General features: G+C 37.2%; 1 protein-coding gene across 7 annotated transcripts in view; it reads left to right on the top strand.

Moving 5' to 3' along the window:
• Positions 1 to 23,665, top strand: part of CD47 (CD47 molecule) — a 45,139-nt gene that overhangs the window by 373 nt on the left and 21,101 nt on the right. For 6 of the 7 annotated variants that reach the window (XR_004382035.1, XR_004382034.1, XM_032852121.1 and 3 more), the window contains exons 2-3: positions 11,326 to 11,673; positions 20,529 to 20,618. Coding sequence is in view for 5 of the 7 variants with exons in the window: in XM_032852121.1 (XP_032708012.1) it covers positions 11,326 to 11,673; positions 20,529 to 20,618 (438 nt within the window). In the remaining 2 variants the exon portion in view is untranslated. Of the gene's footprint in view, positions 1 to 9,929; positions 9,952 to 11,325; positions 11,674 to 20,528; positions 20,619 to 23,665 lie in introns of those variants that run through there. The other variant, XM_032852118.1, reaches the window with a different exon arrangement.

Genomic DNA, 23,665 nt, shown 5'->3' with positions numbered 1-23,665 from the left:
CTTCCTCTTCCCTCAGGGTGCGAGCGGGGTTTATCTCCTTCCCCCGTACTCCACCTCCAGATGCACACCGAGGAAGATTCTGAGCCGTGCATCTCACGCAGAAATTAACTGTAGAGAGAAAGGGCGCGATCAGAGGCGAGGGTTGGCAACTGTTAGGGGCCCCCCTCTTTTGCACCCCTCTTCCTCCTCGGTGCTCAAACGCATTTGGGGATGAAGGAGGGAGAGTGGGAGGGCCCGGGCCTCTTGCGATAGAAGTGCGCATTTTGGAGAAGTCTGCAAGACGGGATTTCTCCTGTTTGCCTTCCTACATGAATATAGAGTTAAAGAAACGTAAAGAAACAATTAAGTTGCAATTCCAACCAAGCATTTAATCAGAAGAATCTTCTGGCCGCTTTTTTTTTTTTTAAACCCTAGAAATAAGCTACATGGAAACTCAACTACCCCCACGCCCTATCAACCACTTTAATATAGTCCAAATGGTACGTTCAAATTTTTCCACTTTATTTGGGTGAACCGTTTTAATAGTAATCCAGATTTCGCTTGAAATATGAAGACTATACCTCCAGTCAAAACGTATTTGCAACAGAGTGGGATTTGGTGTCTTTCAATACCAAAGGCGGTTGGCCCCCCCATTTGGAATCCATTATGCTTCCCCCCCACCAACGTGTGCTTCGTCTGTAAAAAGTAAGGAATAGGAATTTTCGTGGTTCTACAGTGCTTGTCATGCTTTACATCTATACAGTCTTATGTGAACTTTTTGTAAGATTCAGTATTGAATTTGAGTAGCAGATGCAATTGTTACATTTAATTCTAAAATGCTTACTTAATTAGATTTTAAACTGATTATCAGCCTCACTGTGCCATTTATAAACGCTTGTGATTTCAAGCCATTTCCATTATGCCCTTAAATCTTTGCTTACCACTTTCTCCAATCTCTGAAACATCCTGGGTTGTTGGAGTTGTTGATGATATCTTTATTATAAAGAGCTGATCATTAAATAAGGTACTATTTCTTGTCATCATCATTAATGGCTTGTTGCCATTACTATTACTATAGCGAAAATACTGCTTTCAGAAACCTGTTGTATGATCAGAAAGTCTACGTATTGGACCAAATTACAAATTTGTAATAAAATATCACGAATTCAGACTGTTGGCATCAAAGCTAGTCTGAAGAATAAAAAATGTAAATCATATATTAAAAAACAGTGGTCCTGTTTTCAAGCAGATGGGAAAGAACTGCTATAATGGTACTTTTGGGGCTAGGCCTTATTTAATAATAGTTAAGTCACATATAATTGGCACTCATTTACATGCAGTATTAATGTGCTCAATTCCCTACATAGTCACAGAATTCACAATTTATAGTATTTCATTGTACTTAATAATAACCTGAAAAAAGCAAAATAGAAGCATTATACATTTGAGTTCTGTGAAGTGTTGACTATAAAACAGAAAGTGATTGCATTTGTTATAAGATACAGTGGATTTTGTGTGTTTAATATGTAGTTTTTAAAAAGGCAGGTATGAAAATACCATAACCGTCTCAGAACACAAGTCATTATCAACCAGGGTATTTGAGAGACTGAATTTAGAATTCAAAATGAGTAAAACAGTCACAGATGTGTGTTTATTTGTCCTGAAGTTTGATTTTGCTTTCAGTTTCATTTATAGATGATTGGTAATCAAAGGCATTTTTTGGAAGCCACTCAGTTTCAGTTGACCTTTGTGGCAAAAGAAGTTACCTGAAATGCTCCTTCCGTCTACTTACAGGCAAACTGCAACCCCCCCTATTGGTTTATAAGCTGCAGAATGAATTACTACGTTCCTTTCCTCTCCCATCCCCTATAAGTCCAATTATACTTTGTTTAAAAGCACATTGGTAGTTTCAGTAGTTTTTAGTAACTGGCAAATAAAACTTGACTTAAATAATGATGGTGACATGGACTGTTTTTTCACTGGTTGAATAATTTTTCTTTGTTGGAAGTGAGTTTTTAAAATCAAGAGTACACATAATTAGAAAATAGTTTTATTATATAAGCCCGGCAGTGATTTGTCTTGCTTAAACGAAAATGTTTTCTTTCCTCTTAAGGAATGTATTACTCTTAAACACAAGTTGCCATTTTAAGGAAGTGAATGCCTATTTAAAAGTATTTATTTATGGGGCCACCCCAGCAGTCTAGAGGCAGTGTGTTAAAGCATTACACTAAATGCCTACCATTAGGACACTTGCTCATGCTGTCATCTGTATTTTGGCAGATGTTTTATCTTTGCCACTGAGTTGTTAATGAAGATTTGAAAGGCCAGGTTCTAAAGAAGAAAAATAGGTGTTTTTCCTAAGTTTGATAAATATTCAAGTCCACAGTAATCACTCTTATTATTAAACCAGTTTGCATTTCCTATAGCCAAATAAGCATTGCTTTTAATACTCTAATGTTCTTTTTGTGATATAGTTTTCATATAATCATTTTAGCCATCTTTAAGGTTTTTGCTGTTAGCCTTTGTATAAAAAAGATATAAATTTTATATAAAAAAAGATAAAAATCTCCATATTTTGACACCTTGTATCTCAGCCTAATATAATGTACTCTTTCTTGCGTAGTCATAAAGTAACTTTTACATTGTGTCCTAGTGCGGATAGTTCTTCCATGATAAAAGAACAAGAATAATAGTGTAGAATCAATTTTGTTAAACTTATTGTAGTACTAAAGTAAAAAAATATGGAGCACCCAAGAAATTTGATCTTGATATTCCTAGACTGAGGCAAGAGAACCTGGATTCTTCTCCTTCATAGTTACATAGAGTTGAAACAGAAATTATTGTTATACCTTCCTCTGAATATTGCATTTGTTATCTATGGGACAGTTAGGTAAGACTCAGAATCTGATTAGCCCCAGGTTTTGAGATACAAATTAAGAGAATAAATGTGCATATTTGAATACATGTCACTCTTACCAAGGCAAAGCAGGGCATTTGGCAAGTGCAGGGTCTGTCGAAACTGCTTTTTCCGTTGCAAACTAGTATGAGCCTATGCTATGTTCTAAGCAGCGTGCAAGGCCCTCCTGGGCATAACAGATAAATTTCAGACCATATGCCTCTCAGTAACTTAAAATGTAGTTTACAAAGAGTAAGCATTTTTGTTTGTTTGTTTTTATCTCTTGGACATCTAGTATATTTTAAATGCATGGTAAGCCCATAATTCTGGATGTTACTGACTTGAAACTGCTGTCTCCCCTGTAATTCTAGGTTTATCACTTCTGTTCTTATAAGGCCACTTTAAATCTAGTAGGGAATTTGAGTCAGAACTAAACACCTTGTGGACATGCCTGCTTTACCCTAGACCTTATTTGGTCTCTATTGAGGAGAGAGCTGTCTGAATCTCCCTTTTTGACCCTCATTGTAACCCGATTCAGTTTAAGACTCTAGTTCTTCATAACAGGGGCTTAATCTGATGGCCAGAAGTGGTAGGATTCTCTTTCAGCAGGTATCTTTGTTCATGAGCTTTGCTTCATTTACCTCAGTGACTGTTGGGCTTCTTCCCCATTCCTGAACATCCATTTCAAGCAGCTAATTAACTTCCTACTCTACTGCAGAAAATAGTGATGTGTGGTGTGGACTCTCTCAGCTTCCCTCCCACCATTACTAAACTTATCTACAATTTCTTAAGCAACCTTCTCATTCTCTTTCCTCCCTCAGTTTCAGAAGTGTACCTATTCACCTTTCCAACAAAAGGTTCGCCTGTCTACAGCTCTTTCACTTTCACCATTTTGGAGACCTGCCCAACTCAGCTTAATTCTTCATTCTTTCATCTTAGATCTTTCCCTCTCCATGGGCTCCTTTACTTTAGCTTGCACACATGCTCAAGTTTTACCCCATATTACAAAACAAACTAGAAGAACTGAAAAACCTTGCCCTGGTGCCTATACTTTTGCTGCTGCCTTCTCCTCTGCTTTCTTACACTGCAAAATTAATTCAAAGAGAATGCCTCTTCATTCTTCCCTCCTATTCACTTCCCAAATGCAATCTGACTTTTGATCCCACCAGTCTATTGACATTGTTGTAGGTAAAAAAAGATAATGATGCAGTTTTCAATCTAGAGGCTCTTTTTACTCATACTCTTTAACATCTGTTTTGTCCACATGAAGACCCTTCTTTGATGTCCACAGTGGTATTTTTTGCTGCTCTCACTTCATTTTCTCACTTCCGTGGTTTATTCCTCTTTAACTGTTTTCCCATAAATATTGGTGCTCCTCAACATTTTATCTCTGGTTCCTGCTGTGTTTGCTTTGTAGGGACTCTCTGGGCAATCTTGTTTATGCTCACAGTTTCACCTGCCAGCTGTGATCTTGGTGATGCCCAAGTCTTCATAGCTCTGACCTTTCTTCTTAAATTCAGATCCGTATGTCCTGGGGTCTACTGGACATCCTTATTTCATCTTACCACAGGTAGTTTAATACTCAGCCTATTAAATATTGAAAGATTATTCCCCTGTAGATCTCCAAAAATCTCTTTTCTCTATAAAATCCACAATCTAACCAGTTACTCATACTTTAATAAACAACTTTAATTCTTTCCTCCTCTTCTCCCTTACTTCCCACATCCAACTTATGTTGATGTTCTTGGTTTTTTACTGTAATATTTTGGCCTTCTCTCCAGGTGTCAATTACCTGGACTATTACAGTGATCTCTTGATGGGTCTCCCTTTCCCATCTCCCTTCGTGCCCTTAGTTCACCCTTCATGCTGCTGTTTTTGTTTTGTTTTGTTTTGTTTTTGTTTTTCTTAAATGCAAGTAAATCCACATATTTTGCTCTTGCTTATATTATCAAGTCCCAGTTCTTCCGAATGGCATTCAGGGAAGCCTTTACACTATTTCTTAACCATCCCTTTTTCCTAAAGTTCACTTGAAGAATCTTCTGCCTCCAGTTACTCACTTTTTCTCATTCCTCTGCACATGTTATGTACTCTGCCTAGAAAGCCTTTCCTTTCCTATATAATTCCTACTCATCCTTCAAGACCTAGTTTAAACATCATTCTCTAGGAAGATCATTCTTAAACACATTCATGTAATTTTTAAGAAACTCTTCCATGCAATCTGCAACTGACGTGATAGAGATTTTCTATTAAAATATGTAGCTTCTCCATTCTATAATCAGGTCTATTGAAGTGAGAAGTAGTGGAGGATTTTCTTGGCATATGGAAGAAGAGTGAATCCTCTCTGACACAATTTTCCTTTCTTGGGATTCATACTTTAAATGTTTTACATTTATAAGGAATGTACTGATTTGTGCTTGCTAGACCCTGGATCCATAGGATACCAAATGAAGACATTATCCTTGTTTCTTTACCTTTTGAGCCTAATGGTGAGATCAGTTAAGTAAAACAGTAATTTCAAGATTCAGTAGTAGGTGCAGTGACAACACTTGAAAAGGGGACAATAGGAGCAATAAGGAGGAAATGAATATAATTGAGCAGTGGTAGGGAAGAGGAATAGGATTGAACATCTCCCTTGCATTCTAGCAGGAAGAACCAAAGTTAGCAAACTGTAGCTGCCATTTATTGAACATTTCCTATGTATGTGAAAATACTGCAATAAGAAGTTAATATTTATTATCTCATTAAGTCTTCAAAGAGTCTCTATGAGGTACACACTACTTCAATTCACACTTTGTGGATGAGGAAACTGAGCTACAGAGGATAAATAACTTGCCAGTGGTTATACAAAGAGAAAGTGCAAGTCTTGAGCCAGGTCTGATTCCACAGTGTGTGCTCTTACCTGGACACTGCATGAACAAGTGTTTGCCAGCATGTCCAAAGGCATGGATGGAGATGAAGGGCATTTGCATATTCATAGAATTGCAGGAAGTCATTATGATGGGAGCTTAGTTTGGAAAAGAAGGAGTACAGGAGGTGGGGCTGGACAGGATCTTGAAGGACCTAGTTTGTATTCCATGCTAATGCACTTAGAATTTAGCTTGAAACAGGGAGAGGGGTGTTGTTAAAAGTATATTAGGCAGGAGAGTTCACATTTGCATTTAGAACAGTTATTTTGAGAACTGTGGAAAATACATTGGGGCTGAGATGGGAAAACATTGAGGCTGGAGGTAGGGAGCTAGTTAAGAGGTTATGGCAATATCTCAAAAGAGAGATGATAAATGTCTAATACATACAGCAGACATTGGATTGAGGAATCATTAAATAGGTTGGGCCTACTACAAATTCTTTATAACTAAGGAGAGGGAGGAATCTAGCATGATTCTTATTAGGTCCAGGTCTGGTTGACTGATAGATAATAGAAAATACTTTGGATGGTGAGGTTTGGAGAGGAGGCTAGGAAGAGGGTAAATAGGTTTTTGGACATGTTGACTTTGAATTAACTGTAGTACCTCCCAGTGGAAGTACACAGCAGACAGTTGACTTTCCAGGTCTGCAGTTAAGGAGAAAGTGGGGCCTGGTTAAACAAAAAGTGTGTAGGTAGTTTAACTGTGGAGTAAGAGAGAATGCTGGGCGTCGGGGGTTGGGAAGAGGGCACTGCTGTATATGGAATTTTGAGAACACTAATATTTATTGTGAGTCAAGGACTAGATTTCAATGAAGAAAGAAAGCTGTTATGGGGTGGACAAAGCAGTAAGAGGAAATTCAGAATCAAGAGCTATCAGAGGCCAAGAGATAAGAGCAAGAATGGAGCTGCCTATTGGCCCAGGAGCTATAGAATATTTGAGATAGAGAGTAAACCGTGCACATTCAGTTTCTCACAAGGGATTATTGGCAGCTTTGGAAGGAACTGTTACAGCGAGGAAGAGGTAAAGGCCAGGTGGCAGAGACCTAAGAAGTGAATAGGAGGTGAAGAAATGCATTTAGATTATTGTTTTAGGATGCTCGGGAAGAGAGAGACAAGTACAAGTAATTTTTTTAAAGTTGACTAATATTTAAGCATTTTTTATATGTTAAAAAATAACCTGTGAATGGCATGGGGGATGTTAAGAAGCTAATAATCAACTAGGGAAAGTCCTTGGGGTGACTAGTGGGTGTGGAGGCAGAAATGTAAACTAATGGATGAAGGAATACAATTGTGACGAGGAGGAAGGTGAAGAGGGTGTGGATAGTTGGGGTTGCAGGTAAATATATAGGTAGGAAGTATTGGAAGCTTCTGGCTTCTCATTTACAGGGCTCAAGAAATATGGCTGCTTTGGAGAGTATAGGATAAGCTTTTGCAAAAGGGGAATGATTTAAGGGTTACAAAGGAGAGAGAAAGGTTTTGCATGGAACATACACAAAGATAAATGATTGAAGGCCCAGATGGGTGGGAGCTGTGACAGTCTTCTGTTGTTCCCCTAGTAGCAATGCAAATTTCCTTAGAATTCTGTAAGACTGATTACTCTCCTGCCCATCTATAGCACTTTGTTCATACGGAAGGATAGCACTTAGGACTTCCTGTTACAAAAAGTATGTATCATAGTTCCAAATGAGAATTGAAAGCTTCCAAAAGATAATTGCCTCTTTTTTCTGTCATTGTATCCCCTCGTCCTATCACAATGTTTCAGATCAGGTAATTCTCAATAAATCTTTTTTGCATTTGTACATTTCAGAGCTAGGCTTGTGTGCTGTGACTACAATGTATTGAGCCTTCTCTGCAACATATAATAGCTGTTTTCAGTTCTCTGGTCGGAGATGGTTTCAGTTGGTGGTCTGTATTTACAGAGGTTGTGAAGTCCAGTATTTTTGGCAGTTTATATAAAATAATTTCCCCATTTCATTTGTTAATTTATCTGTAGCTCTTGCATCACTGATGATTACTTATATTTATCTATTCCTATCTGATTTAGACTGCTAGAGGCATATCTTGATTATTCAGAGTTTCCTTATTCATGTTAATTATCTATGTGCTTTTATTTGCTCTCTATGTTTTAAATCTTTTTTTTTTTCACTTTGATGTTTCATCAGAAAGCATTAGGCAAAAGATAGAAAACCTAAATCAGATAATTTTACTGTTTAATAATTTGGGTTTTATTTTTTTAATAAATGTTTATAGAGGATGAAGCTGTCATTAACAGCTGGTGGAGTGGCATTTTTGGACAACCCTTATTTATTAATTAGCACAAGGGTTATCAAGTTATGGCTTATCTAGGTCAGTTTTACTTTGAGTTTTATTGATAGTATTTATTCTACTTAAATTGGTCAGCTATGATTGTTCTATTGCAACAAAAAAATGCAGTGCAATTAGTGCTTTCTGATTTTTTAGAAAATTCATTCTCTAAATGTAAGATGAAATTCTAGTTTTCACCAACCCCTTCTTACTTAGAGCCTTCTGAAAAAGTTTGCTAAGAAAACTGAGCTCTTCACTTGTATCTCTTTTATTAAAGGGTAATTTTTAGAAATAATTTTTTAAATCTTGACTCAAAACAAATACAAAATGACCACATATCAAAGGTTTTATTTCACATGTTAATTAACAAGTAAACCAGCAAGATGGTAAAACCATCTCAGTTTTAAAATAAAATTGAGAGAACAGACATATTTATAGGCTATCAGAAATGGTGAAATGAATTTTCAAATAGATGCAGTATTATCCTCAGGGCAATAAAACATGATTTTTTTGAAATCTCTTCTTCCACCAGGGAGAAGTGAATTGCAGAACAAAGTTTATTTGTATCTCTATGGATATGATTCATTTGCATTGCCATCAGTTTTGCCAAAATTATAAAATAGCTCAGACAGATAAGCACAGTGAAAGTCATAGGCCCCTACAGAATGAGATAGTCCCAAGGAATTTGTCACACAATTTCCAGTACTCCATTGAAAGGGCACTCAGGAATCTTTCTGTCCATTTCAAAACCTTTCACTATATATTCTCTTTTCTTTCTGATTCCAGCATCGTACTTTTTTCTTTCCTTTTTTAAAAAAAGATTTATTCATGGGTGCCTGGGTGGCTCAGTCATTAAGCATCTGCTTCAGCTCAGGTCAGGATCCCAGAGTCCTGGGATCGAGCCCTGCATCCGGCTCTCTGCTCAGCAGGAAGTCTGCTTCACTTTCTTGCTCTTCCCCTGCTGCTGCTCATGTGCGCTCGTGCACGTGCTCTGCCTCTCTTACTCAAATAAATAAATAAAATCTTTTTTTAAAAAAAGGATTTATTTACTTAAGAGAGAGGTGGAGGGGACAGAAGGAGAGAGAGAATCTCAAGCACACTCCCTCCTCGGTGCGGAGACCGCCATGGTGCTCGATCCCACAACTCTGAGTTCGTGACCTGAGCTGAAACCAAGAGTTAGGACACTCAACTGACTGAGCCACCCAGGTACCCAACTTCTCTCCTTTTCAAACACTATAGTTCCTCCCCTCTCCACGTCCAGCGCTTCTTGCTCAGGGATGACAACTCACAAGCCCAAGCTTTGAAGAAATAAAAGTTTGGACCTGCCAATCAGAGGAGGTCCAGATCATTACCTTAAAATGCTGTATCACCTAACTTGTATAGTATTGCCCCTCATGTTCATAGCATGCTATTGTTAGAGAGCCCTTGCCCAGGTCTTTTCTCCTTTGATGCTCACCACAATTCTGCGAAGTACCAGTGTTCGTTTTTGATCCTCTTACAGAGAGTAAACCAAGGCATAGAAAAGTTAAATGAACTGCTTAATTTGTCCTCAGGCTTTCTGATCATTGTCCACTTCATATTCCACTCTGCATCCTAGCATTCAACGCATGGGGCAGTTACTGAATAATAATTATGTTCCTGGGACAATAATACCTGATGCTCCTGATTTTTATTACCATTTTACAAATGTAGAAAGAAGAAATCTTAAAAATGAACTACGGCAGTTGATGTTTTATTTGCATTTGTTAGTGCTTTGTTTTTTGAGGGAGAAGCCTGCTAATTACTGAGGTAAAAGAGTTGATAAATGGCTGAACAGTGTGGAAGACAGCTATAATTTCTCCATATTCTCATACATGTTAGATGAAAGGTAAGTGATTGTGTGTCCTTTTCCAATCCCTCTTTTGTAAGGCAATGATAGTTTATTCTCCAGAGAAGGATAGAATACAGTAGTCCACATGACCTGTAGGGAATATATTCCAAGACTGCCAGTGAATGCCTAAAGCCACAGAGAGTACCAATCCTACATAATTTTTTTCTGTATGTATCTATGATTAAATTTAATTTATAAATTAGGTACAGTAAGAGATTGACATTAATAGCTAATAATAAAACAACAGTTATAACAATGTGCTATAATAAAATTTATGTGAATATGGTCTCTCGCTCTCTTTTTCAAAATATCTTATTGTACTATACTTACCCTTCTTCTTACGATGTTGTGAGATGACAACATGCCTACTTGATGAGATGAAGGCTGTAGGCAATGTGATGTGACCTAGAGTTAGGCCACTATAGATTGTCTGACCATGTGTTAGAAGGAAGATAATCTGCTTCTAGACTGTGGTTGACCAATGGTAACAGAAACCATAGAAAGCATAGCCATGGATAAGAGAAGACTAGTATATACCCTATTTATTAGCAGTATCTGCTCTTGGTATTAACTTGTTTCTTAGCTTTTTTTTTTTTTTTTTTTTTTAGTGGTTTATGGTTCCTAGGAGGAAAGAATACCTGTAATATATATTTGGAAATTGTTTTCCATGATTTCAGTGAAATATAGGGGTAGGAAAATGCTTTTCTGTTGGATATAATACTTCCTAATACTTACATACAAAATGACTATTGCTGTCTGTATTTTGCAGTGGGAAAGTAGCCATGGAGAATGTTTTTCTCCTTAGCATTCTGACTTTCCATCCTCGTGGAGAGATGTGAGGTGATTCATCTGGCTTACTTTTTTGTATTAAAGTATAGTAGACCCCATCATCTTTTTTGGAAATGCAAGACAAGCATAGAAATAAACTTTCTCTTAGTTTAGCAAGTTCTATATGGAGGAAGTATATACCAAATATAATATTTAGTTTGATTTTCTGTTAAAATTTTTTTCATGGTTTGGACAGTATTTTTCTACATATATCAGTAGGCAGTAATGATTACTTCAAAGCTTCCAAAGCTAGATACTACACCTGCATGTTCCAACAGGGTTGCTGAATTTATTCCCAAGATATATGGTAATGTATACTTTGTATTACTGAGATTGAGTAAGGAAAAGTTACAATGTTTTCTGCCAGCTGTGCACATTAATATTAAAATAATTTGGATTTTTTTCACCTTGCCTGTCTTCTCTGTAGTTGCACTGTTTGCTTAAATGAACAAGTGAAACATTGCTCTTTATCTGAAGGATTTGTAACAACTTGAAGTATAGAATTCTATAATGAAATGAAACAATTTTCTTTTTCTTTTTCAGGTTCAGCTCAGCTAATATTTAACATAACCAAATCTGTAGAATACACTGCTTGCAATGAAAGTGTTATCATCCCATGCTTTGTTAATAACGTGGAGGCAACAAACATTAATGAGATGTATGTAAAGTGGAAATTAAAAGGAAAAGACATTTTCACCTTTAATGGAGCTCTGCAGAAGACCACTCATGGTGATAAGTTTAAGAGTACAAAAATCATACCACAAAAATTACTAACTGGCATTGCATCTTTGGAGATGGATAAGGAAGAAGCTGTTGTAGGAAACTATACTTGTGAAGTAACCGAATTAAGCAGAGAAGGCGAAACCATCATAGAACTAAAATACCGAATTGGTAAGATTTCTACAAAAGCTTCCCATTTATTTGTCTTGTAGTATCCTGGTCTTGTTAGAAAGGGGGCAAATGGGCCTAGATACTCCTTTGAATCAAAAAGCTGGCTATTAATAATAAATGCTGATGTAATGTTTAATAGCTTTAAGATCATGCGTTTTGTATTATTTCCTTTTCTACTTTTTAGAGTGAACCTCCTTTGTGGTTGGTTAATTTGTATATTGTGTGCTTCTCAAACTTTTGGTCTGAGGACTATTCTGTTGGGGTGCAGTCCTGAGGTCACCTACTCTGCATTTCTGTTTGCTGCCATCAAGAGTACTTTCTTGCATGTGATTAATTTTCCAGTCTCTTTCCAACTGTTTGGCCTTTTTTTTTTTTTTTAACCTTACACTTCGATCAGAGGTTGACAAGTCTCAGCCATGTCCTGTTTGCAGACAATAGGTTAGAAGGAGAATCAGGAGATTAAAAAATCAGGTTATCATGGATGAGTCCTTGAGGTTTCCTGTGCTTAGCTTTGCTTTGGTGTTTTTTTCACTGGCCAAGATTTAGAAAAACTAGAGATCCAATTCAGTGTATTTGAATTCAGCCTTGATTATAGCACCATGATTCTGCTCTTTCTTCACAAACGTGGTTTGGTGAGTTGTATAAAGCAGTCATTAGCTGAAGTAAACAGACTGCTTTCTTTTCTATTCTTTCTAGTGCCAGTTGATTTCTTCAACTACATACAAGTGCATTATGACTTTCTGTTTTGAAATATCTGTTTACAATCACTAGACATATTACTGATTTTAGGATTAGACCATGCTTTGAGAACCTCTGCTTTAGATGGAACCAGAATAATTCAACTGGATCAGCTCTTTGCCTTCTATTCTTCTAGTGTTCATGGTTATAAAATGTCTGTTACCAGATTGAGAGTGGGCTGTTTAATTTGATGGAATATTTTGACATGGTTTAGGATTAGGAATCAGAGAGTCTGAATTCTGTACCCTATTCTGTAACTTAATTATTTGCCTATGTGATCTTGAGAAGTTTATTATCTGGGTTCAGGTTACCTTATTTATGGGATGGGGATGAAAATAGATCCCTGCTTTTATGTGTCCTGCAGTGTAATGAGCATCAACTAAGATCTCTTTCATGTAAGTTCTACGTCAGCCATAGTGCTTTGCAAATGTTGGTTGTGTTCCTGGGATGTTTATTTTGTGAAGTGAGATAACAAGTTGCTGAACCTGGCCTGGGGTATTGGGAGAGGGATTTCTGTACAGTGAGAAATAGGTAGGATGTAGCTTAGAGCAGGTTGGAAGAATTTGGAAAACATTTCTGCTAGAAAAATCTCTTACACTGTAACTTTTATTTTATATTTATTTGGACTAAGGAGCTTTTTTTTTAAAAAAATGCAAACCTTTCAGCAGGGTCTAATTATTCAAACACAGTGACTGGAATTATATAATCTGATACCTAGCTGAAATTTTTCTGAAGGAATATATACTTTTGTGGGAATGGATAAGTAAGACCAGGGAGAATCAGTAATTTTGGAGTGCAATGTCAGTCACTGAGAGGCAAACTGTTAAGCACTAGATATGAAATTTGAAAGACTTGATGCTGGAATGAAGATGGTTGGGGAAGAAGTACCAATATCTGGGATGAAGACAAAATTTATAATTTTATAAAAGTGTGATTATTTTATTTTATTTTTGTTTTCAAAGTACCCTGTAAAAAAATGAAAAAAGTACCCTGTAAAAAAATGGCCTTTTGGGCCATTAAAATGAGAAGATACTGTTTTGTCGCAGATAATGTAGAAAACTCTATCAGAGGTCTCAGACATTTGACTTTGCACTCAGTTTTATTTTTTGGAGTAATTAAAGGTTCATAGGAAATTACAAAGATAGAACAGAAAGGTGCTGTCTACTCTTTGCCCAGTTTCTGCCAGTGATTACTTCTTGTGTAACTATAGTAAAGTATCAAAACCAGCAGGTTCACAGTGGTACAATGTGTGTATGTTTGTCATTTTATCACATGTGTATGTTTAAATAACCATCAACACAATCAAGATTCAGAATTACTGCTGCATTGACACAAAGATCTCCCTCATGCAGTCTCTTCATAGTCACCTCCCTGCCCCCTCCCCAGCTACCCCCAGCCTGGCAAGCATTAACATGGTCTCTGTGGCTGGCTGTGATTTTGTCATTTTAAGTGGAATCATACAGTATTTTGAGACTGGCTTTTTTCAGTCAGCACAGTGCCCTTGAGAACTATACAAGTTGTGTGTATCAGTAGTTCGTTCTCTTTCTCTCTCTCTCTCTCTTTCTCTGTGTGTGTGTGTGTCTCTGTCTGTCTCTGTCTCTCTTTTGGCTAAGTAGTAGTAGTCCATGGTATGGGTATATCACAGCTTGTTTAACCATTCACCTATTGTAGGACATTTTGGTTGTTCCCAGCTTTTGGCTATTACAAATGAAACTGCTGTGAATAATCGTGTACAGGTTTCTGTGTGGACACAGTCTATTTCATTTCTCTGGATAAATGCCCAGAAGTACAATTACTGGGTTATACGTAAGTATACACTAGGTTTTTAAAGAAACTGCCAACTGTTTTCCAGAATGATTTTTTCATTTTACATTCTTATCAGCAGCACATGAGCAATCTAGTTTCCCTGCATCCTTGCCAGCATCTGGTGGTGTCTCTGTTTCATACCCATTTTTGACTAGAGAAAGAAAGAAACCTCCTCTGCTCAAAAATGTTAATTTGGGGCAGGACTCTTACTGTGGAATACAAAGTTACTGTAGTAGAGATACTTACCCATCATGTGGACTTTGGGGATTTAGGCAGTAGAAAACATTCTTACTATGTTGTGCTTTTTTTTGCAAATGTAGGCATAAAGGAGGAATAGAAATTACTTAATAGAGAATTCTATTTAGTGGAATGTGGGTAATGGTGACCATTGTGTTCTTTTTTTGAGCACTAGGATGGAATATGTAGAAGAACTGTATATGAATTAGAGCTGTATACGCCTGTGGTGTCTGTGTATAGTATCATACCATGGAAGGAGCATAGGACTTGAATTTAGAAAGCTTTTTCTATACTTCACCATTTTCTAGTTTAAGATAACTTGTTTGAGAAACTCAGCCTATGTGGTCCTCAGTTTTATCTGTAAAATGGGGATACTATCTTCATGACAGAATTGACATGTGTATAAGTTAGTATCTCTCTCTCTCTCTTTTTTTTTTAAAGATTTATTTATTTATTTATTTGACAGACAGAGATCACAAGTAGGCAGAGAGGCAGGCAGAAAGAGAGGAAGGGAAGCAGGCTCCTTGCTAAGCAGAGAGCCCGATGTGGGGCTCGATCCCAGGACCCTGAGATCATGACCTGAGCTGAAGGCAGAGGTTTTAACCCACTGAGCCACCCAGGCGCCCCTAAGTTAGTATCTTTTAAAAAGATTTATTGAGTACTTACCATGTGTCAGGCACTGTGCTAGACATTACGGATCTGACGATGACTAAGACACGATCTCTACTTTCTAGAAAATGAAAGCAGTATAAATAAGAACAGTAAAATAACAACATTTGTTTGAGAACATAGCAGATAATTCATATATGTTGTATCCTATGATCTTCTGAAGAACTCTAGCAGATAGACATAGGTCTTACCATTTAACAGATGAGAAAACAGGTGAGATTTAAACTATTTGTTAAATATTTAACCTAGATCTGTCTGTCTTCAAAACCCAAGATTTTTACCACCATGCTATATGGTTTCTTTGAAAACACCTTGAAAATAACCAAATACTAAATGTAAATAATAGTTACAAAATTTGTTATTAATATCTATATTGATACTAATAATACAAACACTTGGAGGCTTAAAATTTTACATTTCTCTAAGTAAGTTGTTGAATTTTTTTTTAAAAGGTTATTTCAAATTCAGTAGAGTTGCCATTTCCGTCATTGTCAACATGATATACATTATGCTTATGATGTTGGCATGAGGGTATTGGAAGATCTTGCAATAGGTCTCTAGTGCTGTGTAACAAATAACAAATGTAGTGGCTTAAAACAGCATCCATTTATTAGCTTACAGTTTTGTAGGCCACAGTTCTGGTCATGGTATAACTACGTTCTCCACATGAAGTTTTACAAGGCCAAAATCAAGGTGTCCACTAGGCTGTGTTCTCATATGGAGTTCAGGGTCCTGTTCCAAGCTTACATGATTGTGGCAGAATTCCCTTGCGACTGTAGGATGGAGGTCCCTGCTCCTTTGCTGCACGTCCACTAGGGGCTTCTCTCATATCCCAAAGGTTGCCTCATTCCTTGCCACACAGCCTCTTCCATATGTAAAGCCGGCAAAGAAGATCCTTCCTCTGGTAGAATCCCTCTCACGTATTGAATTCATTTCCAGGGAAAGCACAAATGTAATCATTTGATTACACCAGCCTTCTCTCTCTCAAAGGCAATTGCTCCTTTGTGAAGCCAACAGGTTGGGCACCTTAATCACATCATCAGAATCCCTTTTGGCATATGACACAACATAATCACGGGGATGAAAGCCATCATATTCACTGTTCCATCCCTTCTTCAAGGGGGAGGGAGTTACAAATGGCTGATTGCAGGGAGCAGGGATTTGGGGAGCTCCTTTAGAATTCTGGATTATGTAAGTAGCCTAAACAAGCCAAAACATCAGGAGAGTCATCACAATCCTGAAACATCAAGTAAAAATTTGGCTTGAATTTTAGTTTTGTAAATTTTATTGTGATCTTCTTTTGTGGAAACTGGTGTTCTTGAAGGTTTACCATGTATGTATTTGAAGGAAAAGCACACTTATGTTGATTAAAGTGATCTTTTCACTTTTTCCAGTGATATCCCATTTTGTACACAGTGATAAAAGAAATGAAGTACTTGGTTTTTATAACACTTAGGCTGGGAAGAATAATTCAAACACTCATTCATAGGCCACACCCTCATAATATCATTTCTTTGCTTTTCCACTAATGAGTTCATCTTCCTGAGAGCCTCACTACCTGAACAGGAATTGGGGAAGAGAGTAATGGGCAGAGTTGTCAGCCGTAGCGTGAATGGAATAACATTGCCTTGGGTTATCTTTCTTAATCCTAAAGTGGAAAAATATCTGATATTGTTCTTAGTCCATTTTAAGCTTTTTTCTTAGTGCCAAAGACATTCAAAATTGAGAAGGACCTTGGAGAAGTATCTTGTCTCTTTTCTCCCACTGAGGAACAAGAGTTAAAGTCATCTGACAGTAGTACCAAAACAAATCAATAGCTTAATGGGCATATAAGTGGTTTTATATAAAACATTGGCTTTCCCCCCCCCAGCATCTCATTTGGTTCTTGAATGTCCAATTTGGTGATCCTCAGATTCTCCGCCTTGACAAATTAAAGAGAGAGAACACATTCATGCCAGTGAGAGGAGATAAATTATGGCAGGTGTACAGCAGTGATTTTGAACTGAGAGAATGATGGAACATCCCCTCCATGAATGTGCACGTGCAAGCGCGAGTGCGTATACGCACACACACTCTTACTATGGAGAACATATTAAAATCTTGGGGTGGGGGCTGAGAGGGGAGAATGTGTGAAGTTTGAATAAACCTTCTGATAAGTTTCCATTAAGAATCACTTAGACGATGGTATTCTTTGTTTTATTATCCCACCTTCTGCATGTCACTGAAATATCTCTTAACACTTCTTATTTCCACAGAGAGGTTTGGAATCTTCCAGGAGTCATTTAGTCTCTCGCTGTCTAATTCATGAATTACTTCTATCACACCCCAGGAAGTTAGCATTCAAACTTCTTACCTGAACCCTTGACATGAGGAAACTCTCACTTCCCAATGGATCTCAGTCTCTTAGTAGGCAGTTCCAGTTCTAACTTAAGTCAGGCCAGACTTTGCAGTCCTACAATTTCTTTCTCACAAGAAGGGCTATGGTATTTCCCTCCCAAGCTTCTGTTTTTCCCTAAGGTTGAAATCTCCAGTTCTTCCAGCCATTGCTAATGGTTTCAGGATCCCTGTTCTAGTCACCTTCCTTTGGAACAATTTCCTGTGTGTCTTTAAGTGTTATGAGTGAAAATGTACTCGCGACTGTGTTTGTGGGTCACACAAGTTGCCTTCCTGCCACTACCCAATTGCTGCTACAACTTTCTGATTGATCCTCCTTCTGTAATCCATTCTGCACATTGCTGGAGAAGGTTTTAAATGAATCATGGTCATTTTTCTCCCATTTGAAGCTTTCCAATCAGTTAGCATTACTCTTAAAATAAAATCCAAACTCTCATAACAAGCTGTTAAGACCCAACATGATCTTGTCCCAGCAAGATTCCCATCTCCTCTTGTATCACTAAATTCTAGCCACCATTTATTTTCTTGAACTTGCTGTTCATTTGGTGTCTCTTCTTCCCTATCTTCATGTGGCTCAAATCCAGTTCCTCAAAAGTCTGATCTTCAATTCTTCCCTCTCCTTTAGCTCATGGTCCCACCTGCCATGTTCACTAGCAGACCTTACATGTCTAGAATACCCTATCCATGGTGTGATTTCAGTAAATATTCGTGAAATGAAAAATGAGTGATCAGACCATGGTCAGACACACCTCATATTAATAGGTTTCTATCAATATATCCTGAGATTGTTTTGTTGCATAGGGAGAGAGGTCAGTGAAAGAACATTTAATTGTCAGCTCATCTTAAACACCTACTGATTATTTTGATCAGATACTGGCTGTATTTTGAATGTAGAGCCCGTAAGATTTGCTGTGGGACTGGCTGTGGCATGTGAGAGAAACCAAGGAGTTATGGATGACTCTAAGGTTTTTGATCTGAATAATTGGGGAAGACAGCACTACTAAAATGGGGAAACCCAAGAGGGGAGGTTTGGTGAAGTAGGCAGAGGGGCATCAGAAGTCCATTTGGGGCATGAAAACTTCAGTACTTATAATCCTTGGTTCATTATAGATCTTGGATACCAGCCCAGGGAGGGAGGTGGGGGGATGAGGTAACTGGATGATGGTATTAAGGAGGGCATGTATGGTGATGAGCACTGGATGTTATATGAAATTAATGACTCATTGAACACTACACGAAAAACTCATGAGGTGCTATATACTGGCTAATTGAACATAATAAAAATATAAAATTAAAATTAAAAAAGATCCTTGGTTCACTGTGCCTCAGTTTCCTCAGCATTAAGGAGGGGTTAGTAATTCCTCATACAATAATTGTGAGGATTTGAGGAGTTAATATAGACAACTCAAAACAAAATAATAGAGAAAATGGCTAGGGAAAATAAATTGATTGGGAATAGTCCTCAGATCATAGAGCTTTTACCAAATCCTTTGGGCATTAGATTTGAAAACCTAAGCATAATTTAAAAGAATTTTTCCTGCTTAGATTTTAGGCCAAATTATAATAGGTTTTCTTTGGTGTAGGAAGATACTCAGTAATACAGTTTGAAATTAAGGTATTGATTCAGAATATCTGAAAAATCTCTCGCTGGGTAGGGATTTGTGAAAAAATGAAACGCAGTCCTCCATTCACTCACCAGCTTACCTCATGACTGTTAGAACCTTCAACAGCAAGCCTATTGAGTCTCTGCCCTGCTCAGGGCGAAATGCTAGGTTCTGAAAAGCTAACAGCTTTAAGACAGAATTTATAATGTTGTTATAGTCTGTATATTGGGAACATTTACCAGGTTTGAACATAAGGTTAATACAAGAAATATGTCTTTATGGTAGGAAAGTCCACCAGGTTCTTCACATGCCGATACGAAATGGCAGAGCCCCGGAGGATTTGAATGAATAGGGTCGATTGCAGAGGAACACCAGTGCTTGCTTTGGGCAGTGTTGAGGAACGCTCTTCAAACAGCAAATCCCCCATATGCAGGCAAACTTCGAAATTTCTTTGACGCGTTTATTTGGCTTTATTTTTAAAGAAGAAAGTTCATAGATAAAATCAGTGTTCTTAAGTGTTAAGATGAAATGAATCTTAATGTTTTAAAAGTTCCCAAGTTATTTGAAATCTTAAGGTTACAGTTTCCTTCAGATAGACTGTGTGGCTCTGTTTTTACTGCCTAGGTAACATGTGACCCACTTAACAGAAACTTCCTTAATACCTAACGTTACAGCCATCGTAGTGAAGGTTGACTAAGTATTTGGTACATAGCCAAGCTTTGTTTTAAGCCCTTTTCTTTTTTCTTTCTCTCTCCCTTTTTCAAAGATTTTATTTTTTTATTTGATAGAGTGAGAGGGAAAGCACAAGTTGGGGGGAGGGGCAAAGGGAGAGGGCGAAGTGGACTCCCCACTGAGCAGGGAAACAAGGGTGGGACTCCATCCCAGGACCCCGAGATCCCAGGAACCTGAGCAGAAGGCAGGTGCTTAACTGACTGAAGCACCCAGGTGCCCCCGTTTTAAGTCCTTTTCACGTAGTAGCTTTGTTAATAGTTGCAACAGTCCTTCAATGGGTAGGTGCTATGTTGTACTGGTTTAACAGTTGAGATCTATAAAGAACAGAGAGGTGTTAAGACTTTGTCCAAACCTCCAAAGCTCGTAACGTAGAGTTACGTTTCAAGCTAGGCAGTATGGCTGCAGAGCCCTATTCTCAGCTCCTGTGTCGTATTGTCTCTTTCCATAAATCATAGGTTAGGGAAAATGTGGGAAAAAACACTTAAACGAGCTTCTTGTTTCAGAAGTAGAATTTGCTGTATAAGTAAACTGTGTAATTTGTAATTATTTTAAGGCCACAGCTTTAATAAGTTATTTTTGTTCTCTGTCTTCACAATAAATATATTGTTGACTATCAGTGTCAGGACTTAACATGATTATAGTAAATATTAATTGTGATTTTTGTTTTCTTCCTAGTTTCATGGTTTTCTCCAAATGAAAATATCCTCATTGTTATTTTCCCAATTTTGGCTGTACTTCTGTCTTGGGGACAGTTTGGTATTGTGAGTAAGTATTTATCTTTGTTTTTCATGTATGTTTTAATGATGAAAATGTTATTTCCGGGAGGTAATATTAGTGAAATATTTTATCTAAGTTGTATTAGGAAATGTGATAATGTGATAAATAATAATGTATAGTCTTAATATTCTTCTTGAAGTGTGTATTTTCCCCCCACAATTTACTACAGTTCACTTTTAATTCCTAAGGTTTTTCTTTTTTAAACTTCTTAAGAACGAATAGCGGAAGTCCTAATAATAATACCTTTAACTCTCTCTACATAGGGTTTTCAGAGCCTTTACACACATCATTTTGGTAGAGATGGTCACAGCCCTGCATTAGTGTCATGGCAGGATATTGTACTTTTGAGCATTAAGACTGCCCTCTCTTTGTTTTCCTAGTTTGCACTCATCCATGTGCCTGTGTTCATCCTAGGAGAAGCCCCATCTGAACCATGTTTTTGTCATCCTTACCATGATTCTGCAACCCCTAAGGAAGTAGCCATGGATGAATTGTGGTTTTTAATCATGTTTTGCTGTGATAATCATGTGACCAAACTTCTCAGAGTTTTAAATCTTGTTGCTATTTCAGATTTAGCATCAACAATGTGGAATTGCCACTACTAGGTAAAAAGGTAATATGTATTCTGGTTGATACTTAGACTCAACCATATTTCCCTACCAGTTTGGTAAAAGAAATTTACTACAGTGATGAAGTTCTGAGGTGACAGTCTAAACAATTAAACTTCTAACATGTAAGATTTATTCCTTATCTCCCTATCGTGCAATGAAATGGTCAGTCATTGAAGGACAGTGAACATTTATACAAGGCAAGGTGTGAATACTGCTGATCTCGTTTATTTCATTCTGCAACCTTTAAAAAAACGAAAGCTAGTAAAATGTTGTAGTGGATTGGCCTATTGTATATTTCATGAATTTTACTTTTACTCAGAAATCTAAAGTGATGAAAATGGAGGAGAGATGACTGATTATATATTCTGTGGGCTCTGCTCAATGTGTGGCACTCTGGAAAATGCTCTGTGATTTCAAAGCTGTTCTCAGCTTTTGTCTAAAACAAACGAAAGGGAAGAAAGGGCTAACAGTGACAACTGTCAAGATATTTCACAACTTTTATTTTCAAAAAAGTGTCTAGACTTCTTGTGGAAATTTTCTTAGAATTTTGGTAAGCCTTTTATATCACAAAAAAGACTGATAGAGCATCAAGACCTATTCAATCTTTCCTGGTGTTGGAGAAAGCCTTTATCTCTATTGGCAGACCCAGGCCTTAAGCCCATGTCATATGATTGAGGTAGAGAATAGCTTTTTCTTAAGATTATGAAATTATTTCATAGTAGTGTGATTTGTTGCATTTAGATTGGTTGAAGTTTGCTGACCATGCTATTATCATTAGTGACATTGTTTTTATTGTCTGAACCAGAAAATATCAGCCATATTTTTACAAAATAAGCTTTATAATTTTTCTGACTTAAAGAATAAATATCACTTTAGAACCCCTTATACAATATAAGAAATTATGGAACAGAAACAAAAATCTGAAGTTCCCCAACATGGAAATAAATTATTGGTGTATTCTAGTGTGTTTCCTCCTTCCCTTTCATTTTTTTTCCTATGTATTTTCGTTATGTTTCTTTAAAAAAGAAAACTGTAAACGGACATATAGAACATATATGTGTGTGTATATATATATATATATATATATATATATATCTCCTGAATTTCCCCCTTGTTTTCAGAAATCTTTTTATAGCTGCCTATACTCTAATTTACTTAACTCTCATCTTGATAGATATTAAGGATGTTTCCAAATTTTTTGATACTATGGAAATAATTCTGCTAAAGATATGTAAGACTGGAAATGGCAGAGATATTTTAAGGCTCTTGATACATACTGCCAAAGTGTTTCTTGAAAGTTTGTATCAGTTACTGCAGATGAGAATATCTGTTTTTCACCTCATAATCCTGACATAATTCTAAAATCTTTGCTAATAACTTGATGGGAGAAAAAAAATCTTGTTTTAATTTTCAGTTTGTGTTAGGTTGAATGCTCTTTAATATTTATTCCACTGATCATATTTTAAAGAACATGCTTCTGAAGCCAAAAGAATATCTTGGTGGGAATTTTTTATTTCAGCTCTCCTTAGAACAAGTAAATGTGGGGAGGCAGGGTGGAGGCGGGCCTCTATGCTTGATTGACTCAGTTTGGACTCCCACTGGAAGGTGTTAATGATAAGAGTACCTACATAATTGTGGAACCCTTGCTCTTTATAATGGATGCTGGTAGCACTGACCTCTCCAGTCACATTTACAGCTCATAGGAACTCAGTGGGAGTAGGTGCCATCATTATCATTCCTGTTTTGTAGATAAAAACCTGAGGTAGGTTTGACAGTTTGCCCACAGTCTCCCAGCTCTTCTCTGGTAGTACTGGGATTTGAACCAGTGCTGTTTACCACTACATTGTACTACCTCCCTAGTTTATTTTGAATTTATTTTGAGAACTTTTTTTCCCATGAAGAGTGAACCTATATCTGGGTACACATTCTCAGTAGATGAAACTTACTGACAGAGCAGAATGTAGACTTACTTTGTTTAGTTTACTCAACAAGTATCTATTGACAGGGTGCCTGTGATTGTTAAGCACGGGCTTAGAGCCTCAAAATGTGGAAGTGAAATGCATATTGCCCCTGGCTTTGTAGCACTCGCATTTCAGTTGAGGAAACACGTAAGTGTGCATGTTCTGTGGCCTCTGTCCCATTTGGAGGATAGTCATGGATCTAAGTCTACCTTTTTGGGGGTACCCTTTCTAAGAGACCTCCTGTTTATGGCCTGGGATTCCACCAAACAGGAGAGCCCTTCTCTTTTCTACTTGTCATTCAGTGATGTGTTTTTTAGAGTGTAATTATCATAAAGCCCCTGAGTTATTAATAGTAACTTATACCCATGACTTTCACTTTCTGGATTTCTAGTTCTTCTTAACTGTTTCAGGTTACCAGATTACCATTTATGGTCTGTATTTGACCACAGGAGGCTTTTCTAGT

This window comes from Lontra canadensis, unplaced genomic scaffold (assembly GCF_010015895.1).
Source record: "Lontra canadensis isolate GAN:19392208 unplaced genomic scaffold, GSC_riverotter_1.0 scaffold6, whole genome shotgun sequence".
Taxonomy (NCBI): domain Eukaryota; kingdom Metazoa; phylum Chordata; class Mammalia; order Carnivora; family Mustelidae; genus Lontra; species Lontra canadensis.
This window is presented reverse-complemented; position numbering and strand designations above follow the sequence as displayed.